The 16360-nt window shown below is 34.9% G+C and overlaps 4 protein-coding genes across 4 annotated transcripts; all 4 read left to right on the top strand.

Annotated features, from left to right (window-relative positions):
* The first annotated feature begins 1 nt into the window (after position 1).
* Tsp_06942 (conidiophore development protein HymA) lies at positions 2-2304 on the top strand. The gene is made up of 7 exons (XM_003380746.1): positions 2-56; positions 369-399; positions 559-727; positions 1006-1131; positions 1193-1327; positions 1414-1529; positions 2214-2304. The coding sequence occupies exons 1-7, from the start codon at positions 2-4 to the stop codon at positions 2302-2304; spliced, it is 723 nt and encodes a 240-aa protein (XP_003380794.1).
* A 69-nt stretch (positions 2305-2373) lies between these two features.
* Positions 2374-5388, top strand: Tsp_06941 (putative catalase). The gene is made up of 9 exons (XM_003380745.1): positions 2374-2524; positions 2587-2729; positions 3671-3853; positions 3918-4112; positions 4193-4330; positions 4403-4537; positions 4625-4729; positions 5074-5249; positions 5328-5388. The coding sequence occupies exons 1-9, from the start codon at positions 2374-2376 to the stop codon at positions 5386-5388; spliced, it is 1287 nt and encodes a 428-aa protein (XP_003380793.1).
* Positions 5389-6406: 1018 nt separating this feature from the next.
* Tsp_06940 (trehalase) lies at positions 6407-9817 on the top strand. Its single transcript, XM_003380744.1, has 6 exons — positions 6407-6649; positions 8199-8392; positions 8504-8796; positions 8867-9303; positions 9373-9600; positions 9665-9817. Exons 1-6 carry the CDS (start codon positions 6407-6409, stop codon positions 9815-9817), a joined length of 1548 nt encoding a protein of 515 aa, XP_003380792.1.
* A 503-nt stretch (positions 9818-10320) lies between these two features.
* Positions 10321-16182, top strand: Tsp_06939 (N-acetyltransferase 10; the record flags this gene model as incomplete). The annotated part of the gene is made up of 25 exons (XM_003380743.1): positions 10321-10369; positions 10441-10501; positions 10708-10732; positions 10791-10993; positions 11058-11229; positions 11287-11409; positions 11465-11526; positions 11621-11735; positions 11864-11968; positions 12060-12193; positions 12280-12373; positions 12444-12542; positions 12613-12785; positions 12821-12954; positions 13012-13158; positions 13232-13239; positions 13519-13737; positions 13804-13878; positions 13947-14072; positions 14136-14278; positions 14337-14467; positions 14569-14867; positions 15101-15220; positions 15283-15594; positions 16090-16182. Coding segments are annotated over exons 1-25 (3222 nt in total), but the record flags the coding sequence as incomplete, so codon positions are not given.
* Between the last annotated feature and the right edge of the window lie 178 nt (positions 16183-16360).

Genomic DNA, 16360 nt, shown 5'->3' with positions numbered 1-16360 from the left:
AATGTGCAGTAGTTGCTCGAACAACTTGATTGTCTCTTCTACTGTACCATTTCGACGTGCATTCATTTCATTTCAGTTCAATGTTGTTTTTTATTGTTTTTACAGATCATTTTGATTCTTTTAAAGTCGTTTTTTCATAAAAAAATTTTTTATTTCATAATTTTCAATGCAAAATTTTTATTATTTCTTTTTTTTACTTTTGAAGTAATTATTCTATACTACAAATTACGTTCACAATTGTAAATAAGCGAAACGAATAATAACGATTTGCTTTTTCAATTATTTTCTTCGAAGATGGAAAAAAATCTTTTCTTTTATGAAAACAAAATAATTTTATTTTGTATAAATTTTGTGCATGTTTATTTCAGTGTGGGTGATGCGATTTTCAGATTTTCCTTTGTTAATTAAAATTGACGTTTCATTACATAATTGTACTTTTGCTGCTAATGGTGCAAACTAGAATTGACAAATTTGAATTCGAATACTAATTTTTCATGAATTGCTTCACTTGCATGTATGAATGCTAACATTTATTTTTTTTCTTTTTATTCATTACAGTTATGAAGTGTCCGAAATTGCACTCTGTTGCGGCAGTATGCTTCGGGAATGTATTCGGCACGAACCATTGGCGCGCATGTTGCTCTCCTTTGAAGAAACATACAGATTTTTTACCTATGTCGAAGGGTCAACATTTGAAGTAGCTTCTGACGCTTTTAGCACGTTCAAGGTAAACTAATTGTTGTTTTATTATAATTGTTTTGTTAAATCCAATATTGGAAAAAAACAGTTTCCTTTTTTTCCATTTCTAAATAAAATTGTTCATCATTAATGTTGTCAAGTTTTAGAAATTTGTGTTAATATGTGATGACAAAATTGTGAATAGATGCTATTGTAAATAATATAATTATTAATTTTTCGATGCACCATGATTGAATAAACTTTCGGAATGGCACTGGAGAAAATTATGATTTAAAAAAAATCATCAACGTTTATTTCGTATTTTAGGATTTGATCACGAAGCACAAAGCTCTGTGTGCAGAATTTCTTGAACAGAATTATGATCGATTTTTTGAGGCCTATCAACATTTGCTCAATTCCGAAAATTATGTAACGAGGAGACAGTCGTTGAAGGTATTAAGAAAGAGCATTTATTGTTGTTTTGTTGAATTGTGTATATGTGATTTCTTTTCAGCTGCTTGGCGAGTTGCTTTTAGATAGGCACAATTTCAACGTGATGACTCGATACATTAGCAATCCTGAAAATTTGAAATTGATGATGAATCTTCTGATCGAACGCAGCAGAAGTATCCAATTCGAAGCATTCCACGTTTTCAAAGTATAATTCAATAATAATATTAACAATTTGTGCTATTTGCTATTTTTTTTGGTTTGGTTTGTTTTTTTCTTCTTCAGGTATTTGTTGCAAATCCAGCTAAACCCAAACCTATTGCTGATATTTTGATAAGAAATCGTGATCGTCTGGTGGAATTTTTGAGCAAATTCCATTCCGATCGAACGGAAGACGAACAGTTTAATGACGAAAAAGCTTATTTGATAAAACAAATTCAAGAGATGAAGCCTTTATAGCTTTTTTGTCGTTTCATCGTGTCTTTTTAGCTTGATGGTGTTCACCGCTGACTGCCGTTGAAAAAGGAAGCGAACCTTTTTTTTTCAATTTCCTATTATTAGATTCAGCATGTGATTTCACTCCAATAGGTCAGTTCTACTAATTGTATGTATGATAATATATCTAGTTTTTTTTCACTTTTCAATTAGCGATTTTCTATTCTTTTCTTTTCTTCAATCGATAGATAGTTTTTCTATTATTTTTCACTTTTCAATTTTTCCTTTTAGTATATTCTTATTATTTCTGATCACCTCAACAGCATCTGTTCATTTATGAATGGCTTATTTATTTAAATCTTACTTTAATCTTTGTTAGTTTTCTTTCGTTCAGTTTTTATTTTTAAAAATACAATTTCTTTCTGTCCCACTGAATTATATTCCATTGGTCTAGTAATTAAGTAATTGTTGGTTTCGCTTCGGGATACGGCAACGATAGGTTTTCTTAGCAAATTGATAGCAGTGAATTATGTTGTTGAACATTTCCATATTGCCCACCAACCATTTCGTGTTACTGTGTACAAAAAAGTTCGCATCGCTGTAATGTATTTGGTTAAAAGAAATAAATAATCTTTCTTTTTTATAATCAGTGATCTCGCGGTGCCAATTGATGAAATTCTCAACGCGCGACAGAACATTTACATTTCTGTGAATAGGCCTGCAGTGAATTTTGTACAGTAATGTGTGGATTTTCAAGTGTCTATCATATTACTGTACTACTCATTTGCATTTGTCGGCTGACAATTGAAGATGACTGCCGACAATGCCCGGACTGTGCTACATTTTGAAGGCTGGTTCCGCTCTACCGCAGACATCACGTATTATACAGATGCGAGTTTTTTAAGTCAGTGCGACCGACGAGTGCCTGTTTTGGTGGAGTTGCTATGTGATACTGAGCCGAGTAAGTTAGTTGTCTTTGTTATAATGAATTATTGAAATTCTTTGGAAGTGCTGAATATTTAGGAATGAATTGTGTTCCAGCGCGACCGATTTGGCTCAAAATTAAATTTTCTCTTGAAAACCAACCCTGGATTTTGACTATGGCAAACTGGCCCGTGCTTGTATCATCAAACAGTAATGATCGTTCGACGAAACATTTTGTTCAGGTGAATCATTTTTCTTTGTGAACTTGTCTTATTTTTCAAACAATATTTGAATATAAATTCACTTACAGACGTTTTGAACAATCTTTTGTAACGCAGCATTTGATTTCCGATGCTTGAATTAAATCAACAATAGTTTGTTTACAAATCAACTTTTCATCTTTAGTGAGAGACTAGTTAGTAATTTTGTTTATTCATATTATTGAAATTTATATTACTGCTATAGTTTTATAAAAATGTTACATTTTCAAGTTTGTTCTTATTACTGGCTGAACAGCCATACACTGTTGTTTACATTTATAGAATCAAGTGTGACGTTTTTTGTTTACACTTTTCAATATTTGCACAAGAAATTAGTGGTATAATAGATGAGATTTTAAGTGAATTTTTTTTACATGAAAAATTTATCTGCTGCTTATATTGAATAATGTTATATTAATTCAATCAACTTCTTCTTCATATCTAATATAGAATAGAATATTTTGTTCTCATTAGAAGACTTCAATGATAACTACATGTATTATTTATTTGAACAATCCATTACTTGCTAACTGTAAACATTCAATGTTTTTGTTTCTGATTCAATTGTAAACAGCATTGTTTCTTCTTATACGATAACTTTCTGACTGATAAAATTAAGCATATCTGAATGCAACATGATTTTTTTCATCATATTACCAATCTATTTGCTGCAGATGTAAGTTGCATTGATTGTTCAGCTGAATATATGCTTTACCTTTACAAATTGAATAGCAAACTGTCTATTTGTACAAAGGAAAGGTGCATTTTGTGCATTTTCTGTTTGCTCATCTCTGATGTGAAACTTTTAATGGTAAAATCCACACAGAGCGGATAAAATGAATACAACTTCGTTTTTCTTTGTTCATTCTTTTTTCCATTGATGAATGAAGTGAAATTAATTGAAATTTAATTTACATATTCAGGATGCAGAATTGTGTTGCCAATATTTGTTGTCTCACAGTGAAGCAATGCACGCGTTCATGTTCTCTGTCGGTTCTCGGGCTATACCACACAGCCTGTACAACATGAATGCTTACAGTACACAGTCGTTTCGAATGACAAATGAAAAAGAAAATCGAACCACATTTTGTCGTTTTCATTTTACAGTATACCAATGAGGCGTTGATTAATTTTCTTAAAAATTAATTATATATATATATGTTTTTTGAGGCAGTTCCAAATGAAAATCCCCTAAAATCGCAATTGATCACAAATGATGTTAGTTGTCAGTCGATAGACGATCTCTCGCAGCAAGCTGTAGACGAAATTGCCAAAGGCAACTTTCTGACCTGGCGAGTGGATATTCAAATATTCACTGCAGCCGAAGTAGCTTACCTACCATTTGACGCCTTCGATTCGACCAAAGTGATGAGATGAATTTTGATTTTTTTTTCTTGGTTTCAATTTGATTGATTCAATGAAAATTGTTCTCCTATCGTTCCTAGGTGTGGCCACATAAGCTGAGTCCGCTTGTTCCTGTTGGGAAAGTTGTCTTGAACAAAGTTGTCCATCATTCCACTGAATTCACCGGTAGCAACAGTACGATTGGATGCATGCCAGTTTGCAAAGCTGCTTCGACGACGGTACGACATATAAAAATATACTGCGTATACTTTTTCCATGCATGTGCATGCAACTTGGTCGCTGTTCTGTAGGAGGAACTTGAATTGACCGACACTGACGATAATGGACGAATTCTGACCGACGACGCTTGTTCAAAAAAATTGCTCACAGCGGATGAATGTCAGACGATGGATCCTTTTTGGCAGCCGGGCATACTGTGGAGAACGGTGTGTTGTTGTTGAATTGAATTTTGTGTGTCACGTGTGTGAATTGAATTTTTGAAATTTGAATGGAAAAATTCAAATTCAATTTAGATATTCGACGAAAACGAACGCGATCAAGTGGCGACGCGTATTGCCCAATACATAAGACCAATCTCGTCACCGATTATGACGTCCGTGTTGGATCTGTTTGCTCAGGTAGATGAAGAGTTACGTATGAAAATTGAAAAACAATTATTACAAAGTTAACCTTTTTTCACTGAATTGAATATGCTAATTTTCATTATTTCTAATATCTTTTTTTGGGGGATGATGTTTGAATTTATTTTACCAATTTTGTGATAAATGCTCTCGAAATGCGGTTGAAATCTGCCATAAATTGTTTTTTTTTGATAATGATTATTACTATTCCAATTGTTGTTTTGGTTGTTAATTGTTAATAAAACTATTTTGTCGTTTTGCGCTTGCAATGCTCGAAATAACGCAAGTTCTATCTATGCGTTAAAATTCTTTTTATTTTTCTCAGCTTATTTTTCTTTTAGCATTCTGCTTATCTGTTCTTCTTCTTCTTTGTATTTTTTATTCGATCACGCACGTCTGCATCGTTGGATATTGAAATTGAAATTCATTGCAAAGATGTAGAAAAAAAAAGATATTACTGTAATGTTATCCTTTTACAAATTGAACTTGTTAATCTGAAATTGAATCAATACGAACGGTATGTTTTAGAAAGGAGACTTGTTGATGTTGTTCCGGTGTTGACAAATGTTTGTTTGTTTTGTTGTTGTTGTTTCAGCGGTGGAAGTGGAAATAGAAGCTTGAAAAATACGAGACACCAGCAGCAAAAGAGTACCTGATGATAATATTCATAAGTGTGACGTAGAGTTGTGTGTCGATGAAGCTAGTCTACATTCCAATGTAATAAAGTTTAAAAGTAAGGTTGATAGCGCGTGGTGTGTGTAATGTTGGTGAATGGGTGGGTTAATTGACGTTGATCTGTATGATTAAAGTTTTCATAGTAATAGGTAATCGTGCGCCTTGGAGGCAAGTTTTGCACGACCCTGTCTTGTCGTCATGTTTGCTGCTAATATAATGAAATTGTTAATCTCATAATTATTATTAATGCTTATCTGTGTCGTAGTGAGTGAAATTTACCGAGCAGACGTGTGTAATTTTTTTAGAGCAGAATTTTCCCAGCAGGCGGATTGAATATCTAATTTCGTTTCCGTTATCGAATATGCGACTAGAATATATATTATTATGCTTGCACGAGGGTTGAAAACGGCGGCGCAGCGTCTTTTGTTCTCACGTGTCTGAGAGCAGTGGTGCGACGTGCTCGTGTCACTTTCTGTCGTTGCAACAATCTGTTAAATTGGGGCGCACAAAATCACTGCATTTCATTTTCTTCAACCTGCATCTTTTATTGCTGCCCATCATTTGTTGTTTATATTGATTCTACTGCTACTGCTACTGCTACTACTACTGCTATTACTACTACTTCTGCTGCTGCTGCTGCTGCTACCACTGCTACAGTGGCATTGGAAGTTTTGATCAGCACAGTTTTCAGTGAAGAAGTTGTCGTTTTTTTTATAATCATTTATTTCACTCCACGTTGTTCTTTTTTATCATTTTTATAAATCAATAATGCTATTTATGAATTTCATCACAGTTGGTGTTGTTGTTGTTGTTCTTGTTGGATATGTTGCATCCAATCCATTGCCAACGAATGATATTTGGTAATGTGTTGATTTCATTTCAGAAAAAAAAAGATTTTTTTTATTCTTGTTAATTTTTAGCGATATTTTTTGTCACGGACCGTTGCTGGACGTGATTCAGAAATCTCGCCTGTTTCAAGACAGCAAATATTTTGTCGACATGGCATTGCTGTACGATCCGGATGTGGTTTTGCAAGCGTTTGAAACGGTGGAAAATAAAACCGATCCGAAAGCGTTGGATATGTTTATCAAAAAATATTTCTCCCCTCCTGGTTCGGAATTGAAGGAATGCCAGCCGGTCGACTGGGTTCCGAGGCCGAAGTCGTTTTTGAAAATTGCCGACGAACACTTTCGCCTTTGGGCTTATTTCGTACATGGAAAGTGGAAAAAACTTTGCCGAGAGGTAAGAGTTTCAGATATATTTGAATAAATCACTTAATTTTTTCGTATATATTGAAATTCGCCTCCATTCGTTCATTTGATTTGGAACTTTTCGACAACGGGGTAAAAACTTCTTCTCCTTGATTCGACGACATGTGTCGTCGCGTCTGCTGTTTTCCATGTTCATTTTTATTCATTTGTTTGTTTGGCATTCATATTTTATTGTTCTTTTTTTATGTGAAAAAAATAATTTCCTGAGATTTATTGATTTCTGATAGTCGAAAGTTAACACAACGCGGTAACAAAAAATAACATCAACTATAAGTTGCAAAAATCAATATCCCCTCCCCCTTTCTCTCATTGGGAAAATTGATATCAATAACAAATTAATTTTTTTTTCCACTCAACTTTTTTACTTTAATCATCTTTTGCAATTTATAATTTTTATCTACAGCAAGTGATAAGGGTTTTATATTTTGTCATCATATCATGTTTGTATTATTATTATTTCATTTTTCTTCATCTAATAATTGTTATCATCATTTTACATCAATATTGTGTAGTTTTTGACAGTTGACATTTGTAATGAAAATGAAAATTGTATTTGATAAAAAATTATCAGATCTTCGTCGTCAATTACACAAATTCTATTGGTATTATTAGTATTTATTTTCATTTTCAATGGTAAAAATTTTTACACGTCCAGGTCAGTAGGGCTTTGGTGAAATAATATTAATGACGTTTCGCGCAGTGTTTTTCCCCTTCACTTGAGGTGTATACTTGTTTTCAAAAACTGGCAGTGGAGCTTTTATTAATTTCAACCCAACAACTGCATTGCTTTCGGCAAACATAAATTCAATCTTACTGTATTTTGCTGAGAAAACATATTTTTTTTTGTTTGTTCATTTATTCATTTCAAAAATTATCATTATTCGTTTATTTTCCTGCTTTGTTTTCAAATCGAATAGAAACGCTTGCTTGCTTCTTCTTCAAAAGTAGTGTATCAAGGAAAAAAGGGGTGCCATTTTGAATAATTGATCAAAACACATTTCCTGTTCTTTTCAAAATTTATATTCAGTTTGACTTGTTCTATTAAGAGAAACCTGACATCTGGTCAGTTTAGTGTAAATAAATCAAAAATTTCACGCTCTTAAATGCTATAATAACGACAATAATAATAATAATATCAATAATAGTAATAGTGAGAATGCTGCATGCAATTCGCGCTGCAGCTTTTTTCTTCTCGAATTATTGAAAAATTGTATGCATCAGTTGTTTAATTATTCAACAGTTTTCGTTGTCATTCAAGTATATGTGGTTTTTTCAATATTTAAATTCTTTTTTTTCATAGCATCATTTTAGAGCTTTAAAAGAATAAATAAGAATTAATTGTTCATTTTGTTGGAGCATCAGGGGTTTTTTTTTCGAAATTTATTTTCCACTCGAGCAGTTATTCTCCTCTACTCAACCGGATGATGCTTCTTTTTTTTTCCTTTTGCAATTCACTTTCGTTTTATTAGAAAGATTTTTTATTAGATCTGGTTGAATTGATGAAATTTCAATATTTTCAGGTAACTGACCAAGTGAAAACGGAACCAAATCGTTTCACCTTCATTTCCGTGCCCCACCCGTTCATCATACCCGGTGGACGGTTTCGAGAATTCTACTACTGGGACACTTACTGGATTTTGAAAGGCTTGCTGGCTTCTGAAATGTATGAAACGGCCAGAAATATGATCCTCAATTTTGCAACAATCATCGACCAGTGAGTGAGCAGTTGATGAAATTTTCTTATTCTTCTTCTTCTTTTTTGTGTGATGAAAATTTCATTCCATATAATTTATATATATATATATATATGTATGTATTGTTTCAGATTTGGATTTGTTCCAAACGGTGGTCGCATTTATTACAAAAATCGATCCCAGCCACCTTTGTTAACTATGAGCGTTTGGGATTATTATCAAGCCACCAAAGACAAAGCTGTACTTGTGAACATGCTTCCGAGACTTGAAAAAGAGTTGCAATTTTGGTACAAAAATCGAGGCTTTGTCTACAAGGATGAAAATGGCAAAACGTTGCAATTGCATCAATATCGAGTTGACACTGATCTACCAAGAGCCGAATCCTATACTGAAGATCTAGCTTCTGCATCTCTTGAATTCACTGGTTTGTGATTTGCTGCTTATTTATTTACAATTATTAAAAAAGTAAATTTTTTTCTTAACAAATATTTCAGAAGCGGGCAAAAAACGGATCTGGTCGGATATTGTGTCCGCCTGTGAATCTGGCATCGACTTCGGCACGCGTTGGTTTCGACGAGACGGCGATTTGAACAAAACGGTCCGCTCAATACGCACCAGACGGATCGTGCCTGTCGATTTGCAAGCAATTCTGTGCGGCAGTGAGGCGGTGCTCAGTCGACTGTACAACGTGCTTGGCGATCAGACGATGGCTGAAGTTCACCAGAAGAAATACCAAAGGATGAAGGAAGATCTGCACGATGCGTTCTGGGATCCAATTGACAAAATGTGGTACGACATCGATTTGGACGAACGTGATGGTCGAGGTGCTAAATCCCCTACTTTTTATCCTTCCAACTTGGCACCGTTGTACTTTGACTGTGTACTGAACGACAAGAAGAAAGTTGGACAGCAAATTGCCAAATATCTCGAGGTAACTAGCAGTGTATTTATTTATTTATTTATTTATTTAGTTTCGTTTGTTGTTTCGTTTCATTTTCAGGAAAATGGCATCTCATCCATGCCCTACGGTATACCGTCCAGTATGCATGCGTCAGATGAGCAATGGGATCGTCCGAACGGTTGGGCACCGCACAATCATATGGTCATTGAGGGCCTGCGAAAAAGTGGTGACATCTTTGCTCAGCAGATTGCTTTCAAAGTTGCACAAAATTGGATCGACGGTGTTTGGTTTGTATTTTTCCAGTATGCCGGAAAAATGTTCGAAAAGGTACTTATTTTGCTGCATTTGCTCTGCTTCATTTTTATCGTTCAATTTATTTCTATTCCTCCAGTACCGTGTAGAGGGTCATTATGGAATCGGCGGCGGAGGCGAATATACTGTTCAAGAAGGTTTCGGGTGGACCAACGGTGTAATATTGGATCTGCTGATGACTTATGGTGAAGAACTGAAAAGAGAGGGACCATATCCCAATTATGCCATGTGAGCACTTGTAAAATTTTTGCCCTCTTTTAACCAACCACTTGTTTTTTTTCTTCAGTTTTTTTGTTATCAAAATTTTGCTTTTTCTTCCTAATTTTTTCTTCTTAGCACAAAGATTCAGTTGATACTTTTCTATTTTGATTGCCATACTCTGTTCAATCAAATGTAATATAATCAATTTTGTAGCACTGAAGAGAAGTGAATTGCTGCCTTACTGTCTGTCTGTCTGTCTGTGTGTGTGTGTGTGTATCTGTGTATGTGTGTATATCTTCCATTCAACCTTTTCAACCAGTGCCATTTGCTGCTCTGCTTTACAAACAAAAAGTTGCTTTACCTATTGAACATTTTGCGTTTTATCCCATGAAAAATGATCAGCGTGACTAATTTTGTGCTGGCCACATGCAACTCTATCTGTTGAAGTATTTGATTAAAAAAAATAGCACTACATTTAAGAAAAATTGCTGTGGCCGATGATTCAGCTAGCTGGATCTAGATTTTTTTTCGTTGATGAAGCAATTTTTAAAAATATTGTTTAAAGCACTGAAAATCAATAAAGGTTTGTATTGATTGAAGTATTTCGAATTATTTTCTGAAGAAACGTAATTGTTCAGTTATTTATTTTTACAGTATACTTTTGTAAACTTCATTTTAGGAGTACTGTAGCGGGTGAATTTTGCGTTGCGCATGTGTAATTGTGCATCATCGTCAGTGAGTGGATAAGATTAAAAAAAAACAGTAGTAGTTCACGAGTTGTTTATAAAAATATTTTATTTTCTTTGATGTATTATGTTTGATTAATTTGTAGTCTGTTTTGTTTAACTTTTGTTTATGAATACAAAGAGAATTGAACTGTTTGTTCGATGATGCACGTAAGAGTTGGTGAATTTATTTCAGTTCTTCGCCACTGATTGTTGTATTGGTTTATTTTGGTTTGAAAAGTTTGTCACTTTAAAATTAAAAAACAAATCTACTTCTAGCAAATGATTCGAAGAAAGATAGACAGTCGTATTCGCGTGCTTATTGAAAATGGCATTCATTTGGGCCATCGGAGTTTGTTGATCGTCATTGGCGAGAAGGCACGCGAACAAGTGGCCATTTTGCATCATCTTCTGTCCAAAGCCACCGTCCGCGCCCGTCCCAGCGTACTTTGGTGTTACAAGAAAGAGCTCGGCTTTTCCAGGTTGACTTTACAGTGTTGATTTGCAAGTTTTATTTTCATCGTTCGGTGGTAAATTTAATTGCAGCCATCGGAAGAAACGAATGAAATTGATTATGAAAAAATTACGCGCCGGCAAAGCTTCAATAAATGAAGAAAATCAGTTCGAACTGTTCATTTCGTCCACCGAGATTCGCTATTGCTATTATTCGGAAACGCACAAAATTCTCGGAAACACATACGGCATGTGTGTGCTGCAGGTTGGTGTTTGTTGCAGTTTTACAATTACAATCTTGCTGAACGTTTGTTTTGTTCAGGATTTCGAAGCAATGACGCCAAATTTGTTGGCTCGAACGATCGAGACGGTCGAAGGCGGCGGCCTTGTTGTCATTCTGTTGCATTCGTTGCATTCAATTCGACAACTGCACGCTATGACGATGGTATGTGTATTATTTGTTGTTTGTTTGTTTGTTCAGTGAATATCTTTCGATTTAGGATGTTCATTCTCGTTATCGTACCGAAGCCCATCAGGACGTGGTGGCTAGATTCAACGAACGGTTGGTTGTTTTTACCCGATTTCGCGCAGTTCAACAATACGAACACAATTTGTATCCACAATGAGAGTTTTATTTTACGGTGAATATTTTCTAGATTTTTACTATCATTAGCGTCGTGCAAAACTTGCCTCTTGCTTGATGACGAATTGAATGTCTTACCGTTGTCGTCGGCTGTTTCGGCAATAGATCCCGCTTCTGCTGAAGCGAAAGTAAGTCGAACTGAATGACGACAACTGATTTATATTTGTATTTGAATTTGAATTTGATGATCATGTTCAAATAGAAATTGACGCATATCATTTGTTTCTCAAAGTTTTTTTTTTGAATTATTTTTCAGCAGAAAGTTGCCTCTAATGCAACGGAATTGAAGCAGCTTATAGAATCGATGAGCGATGCTCCGACCGTAGGGAAATTATTAAAGCAGTGCAAAACGCTCGACCAAGTATGCAAAAATAAAATCACTATTCTATTCGAAAGATGTTTCTCTTTTTTTTTATTTCAAATATTAAATAGTTTTGTTTTGCTACATTCAGGCTAAGGTGATTTTGAAACTTTTTGACGTAATTTCGGAAAACAACCTTAAACACACAGTTTCCCTCACGGCTGCCCGGGGTCGTGGAAAATCTGCGGCGCTTGGTTTGGCTGCTGCTGGTGCAATCGGATTCGGGTACACTACTTGTATTTGTTTTTCGTTTTTGCTTTCTAATTGAATTTTAATATGTTTTTGTTCTTTTTTGTTTGTTTCCATTTTAGATATTCCAATATATTTGTAACTTCTCCTGGCCCTGAAAATTTGAAAACATTTTTTCAATTTGTTTGCAAAGGTTTTGACGCATTGCAATTTGAGGTAGGTAATATTTAAAAGTTTAAATTTTGTTACTTCTATTGGATTTGGTGTTGTTTTTATTCTTTTTCAGGAGCACATCGATTACGAAGTGGTGCAGTCGATTAATCCAGAATTTAATAAAGCTGTTGTTCGAATCAATGTCACACGTGGACAGCGACAAACAATACAAGTAAGCAAGCTGTGGTAGAGTTGTTTTTTCTTTTTTTTCGCTTTGCTTCACTGCGGTACATATGTGCTAGTATATACATCCTACTGACGCTATAAAGCTTGGACAAGCGGAATTGGTTATTATTGACGAAGCAGCTGCCATTCCTTTGTTGCATGTTAAGCAGTTGCTTGGACCGTATTTGGTGTTCATATCGTCTACAGTTAACGGGTACAATTGCTGGAAATGGCCAAGCAAATCTGTGATGTATTTTTTGATTGATTGATTTTTTTCTTTTCAAGATATGAAGGAACTGGCAGATCGTTGTCTTTGAAACTGTTGCAAGAATTGCGTGAACAAAGTTCCAAATTGACTGCACTTTCCAAATCATCGAGCAACATTTCAGCCGAAAATTTTAAATTTCAGACTGTCGGAGGTATAATAATAATAATAATAGTGTTGATTTTTGATTTTCTCTGATTTTTAATTTTAGGTAGAACGTTGAGTGAACTTACACTCAGTGAATCAATTCGATACAAGCCTGGTGACGATGTGGAGCTATGGTTGAATCAGCTGTTGTGCTTGGACGTCACTACAATACCAAAAGTATCAGGTGGTGGCTGTCCACCTCCTGAACACTGTGATCTATATCCTTTCTTTCTTTTTATTAATCTATAATTTACTTTTCTCAAATTATATATGTAACTTTACAGTAAACGGGGTATTTAAATGCTGCTTTATATTTTTAATTTACTCTGAAATATTCTTCATTTTTTTCTATAATAATTTCGCCAATGAATTTCATTTCCTTAACTTTGTCGTTTTTCCGATTTTACGTATTATGTCAATCGTGATACACTATTCTGTTTCCACAAAGCATCCGAATTATTTTTGCAACGCATGATGTCCATATACGTTGCAGCTCATTACAAAGTCAGTACTGTATTGCTGGATCTTTTATATGCGTTGTAGATTGTTGCATTTGGTGCAATTGTTGTAGAATTCGCCGAATGATTTGCAAATGATGTCCGATGCTCCAGCTCATCATTTGTTCGTTCTTCTTGGTCCATTTGTCCAAAATAGCAACAATATACCAGAAATTTTGTGCGTCGTGCAAGTATGCCTAGAAGGCGATCTAAGCAAAGCCAGCGTGCACACTAGTTTAACGAGCGGTAAGCGACCGTCGGGCGATCTTATTCCGTGGACTTTGGTTCAGCAGGTTTGGGTTTTGCTGTTCACTTTCAACTTTTCCTTATGACAATTGCAACTGCTTGCAAAATTGCAGTTTCAAGATGAAGATTTTCCTTCTCTATGTGGCGCTAGAATTGTTCGCATTGCGACACATCCAGATTATCAACGAGTTAGTTTTATGATATTTATGTGAATGGTTTTTAATGGTTGTTTTTCTTTGTTGTTACATTTATACAGATGGGATATGGATTACGTGCGGTGCAACTGTTGCAGCGGTACTACGAGGGCAAGTTTCCTGCACTTGATGATCCAACAACTAGTGCCATCGATATTGTGCCGATCGAATTCAATATATCATCACATGTATGTGTGTTTTAGTGGTTCTCTTATGTTTCTCTTTTATAACTTTGAAACATTCTGTTCTAGAATAATGAAAAACGTGGTTTGTTGGATGAGCACGTTTCACAACGGAAAAAATTGCCCCCTCTGTTGTCCAGGTTGTACGAACGAAGTGCGGAACGTTTGGATTGGATTGGAGTTTCGTACGGTCTGACAGAAACTTTGCAACGGTTTCACTTGATCAATCATTTATGAATGAAAAAGGTATTATTTTATTTTTATTTCAAGATTTTGGGCCAGAAGTCAGTTTTATCCCGTCTACATTCGACAAATTGCCAATGAACTTACCGGCGAATATTCGTGCATCATGTTGAAAACGTTGAACACGGATCAGCCATGGCTGATCGCTTATTGGACGGGTAAAAAGCGAAATTATTCACTACCACCTGTGTTCTATTCTGTTCTGTGGCAACAAATGACAAATATCCCAATTGATCTTTTTTTTGTCCATGTTTTGCAGATTTTCGGAGACGGTTCATTTCTCTGTTGAGCAATCCGTTTTCCCATTTTCCTGCTCCATTGGCTTTAGGAATATTGGCCAAACCGAACTTGCAGATGTTCAATGCACAAGCTGCTGCACAAACCACTCCGCTTGATCGAAAAGAATTGGCCGTTTATTTCACCAATCACGACCTGAAACGTATTGAAATGTACAGTCGAAATTTGATCGACCATCATCTGATCGTCGATCTTGTACCATCGATAGGGAAATTGTATTTTCTCGGCAAGCTCAACATCAATCTCAATGCTGTCGAAGTGGTGAGTGACGGTGACATTTATCATTTAAAAATTGAACAGCTAACTGAGATGCACTTGTTTGATGTCGTTGAATATTTAATTTCAGTGAACATTTATTGATTGAAAAATGGGCCGTTGTTTTGTTTCAATTAAATAATATAATTAATAGTTCAACAATTTCAGTATTTCATAATGATTTAAAAAAAGGGATTTTTTCCTTTCGATTTCAATTTTATTGTGATGATTGTTTTAAGGCGATTTTGTTGGCATTTGGATTACAGCTGAAAAATGTGGCTGATTTGGGGAAAGAATTGAAATTGCAGTCGGCACAGGTGTTAGCTTTGTTCAATCGCATTATCATCAAATCTATTCAAGTAAGTAATACAAATGGAAAATAAATCTATTTTTCTTTCATTTCTTTTTTGTACATTTTCAGTGTATGAATGAGATCTGTGAATCAGCTGTTGAATGTGAGTTTGGAATTGAGAAACAACCAAATTTACAAATAGCCGGTCTTCAACGTAGTTTGGATGAAGAATTGAATGAATATGCCGAAGAAGAGAAGGAAAAAGCAGACCGACAGCTCAGCATTCAGCTGTCAGAAAGTGAACTGAAGATGTACCGGATTGAAGCGGTCGAACAGAGCATGTTGGAAAATGTTGAACAAAGAACCGTCACTATTGGCAAACGAAAATTGTTCAAAAAAGCGAAATCATCGAAAAAAAGGCCTCGCAAACTGAATGTTCAAGTTTGAGCAATATGCAGCAATACAATATATATATATATATATATGTTTTTTTTCTTTCTATATATTTTTCATCACGTTCAAAATACTGAAGTTGTTCTGCTTCTGGCTCTTGTAAAGTTTGCAAACGATCACTTGCAGCAACTGGAGAATCAATCGTGTAACGACGAACACGACAATGATTTGCTTTTACACAGTTTGTTTAAAGTTTTCTGTGTTAAAAAATTACACTCGCTTTTATACTTCAAGTTCAATTTTCAGTAAATGGGTAAACCGTACTGCAGTACAATGAGCTAATTTCAAACGGTTCATTTATTATATAATAATATTAATAAGACATGGAAAATTTCCATAAATGATCTACGTTCATGCTTTGCTTTCTCCATTTGAATAATCAATAACAGACATTGTTTTATTTTCGACTAGCAACCAACAAACATGCAAATTTTTCAACGAATACGTTCTCCGCAAGGGATTATTACTTTCAGTATATTTCAGGGTATTACTCTCTATTCAGTGCAGTTAGCATATGCACGTTTGACCATTGAGCGGTGTGTTACTACGCAACAAATGATTCCAGCAAGCTTTCACGTTTTACTTGTCCCACCTCATACCTAATTCGTAAGTTGATTTCTTATTCTTGTTGTTACGCTTCAATCGAGTTGCTGCACACTTAGAGAACAGGTAGAAATTTTCATCTACTGGAAATGATTTCAAAAAAAACAATTTATTTTAGCGAAACTAATTTAGATAGGAAAGCGAATTCTTA

This window comes from Trichinella spiralis (assembly GCF_000181795.1).
Source record: "Trichinella spiralis strain ISS 195 chromosome Unknown Scfld2, whole genome shotgun sequence".
Classification (NCBI taxonomy): domain Eukaryota; kingdom Metazoa; phylum Nematoda; class Enoplea; order Trichinellida; family Trichinellidae; genus Trichinella; species Trichinella spiralis.
This window is presented reverse-complemented; position numbering and strand designations above follow the sequence as displayed.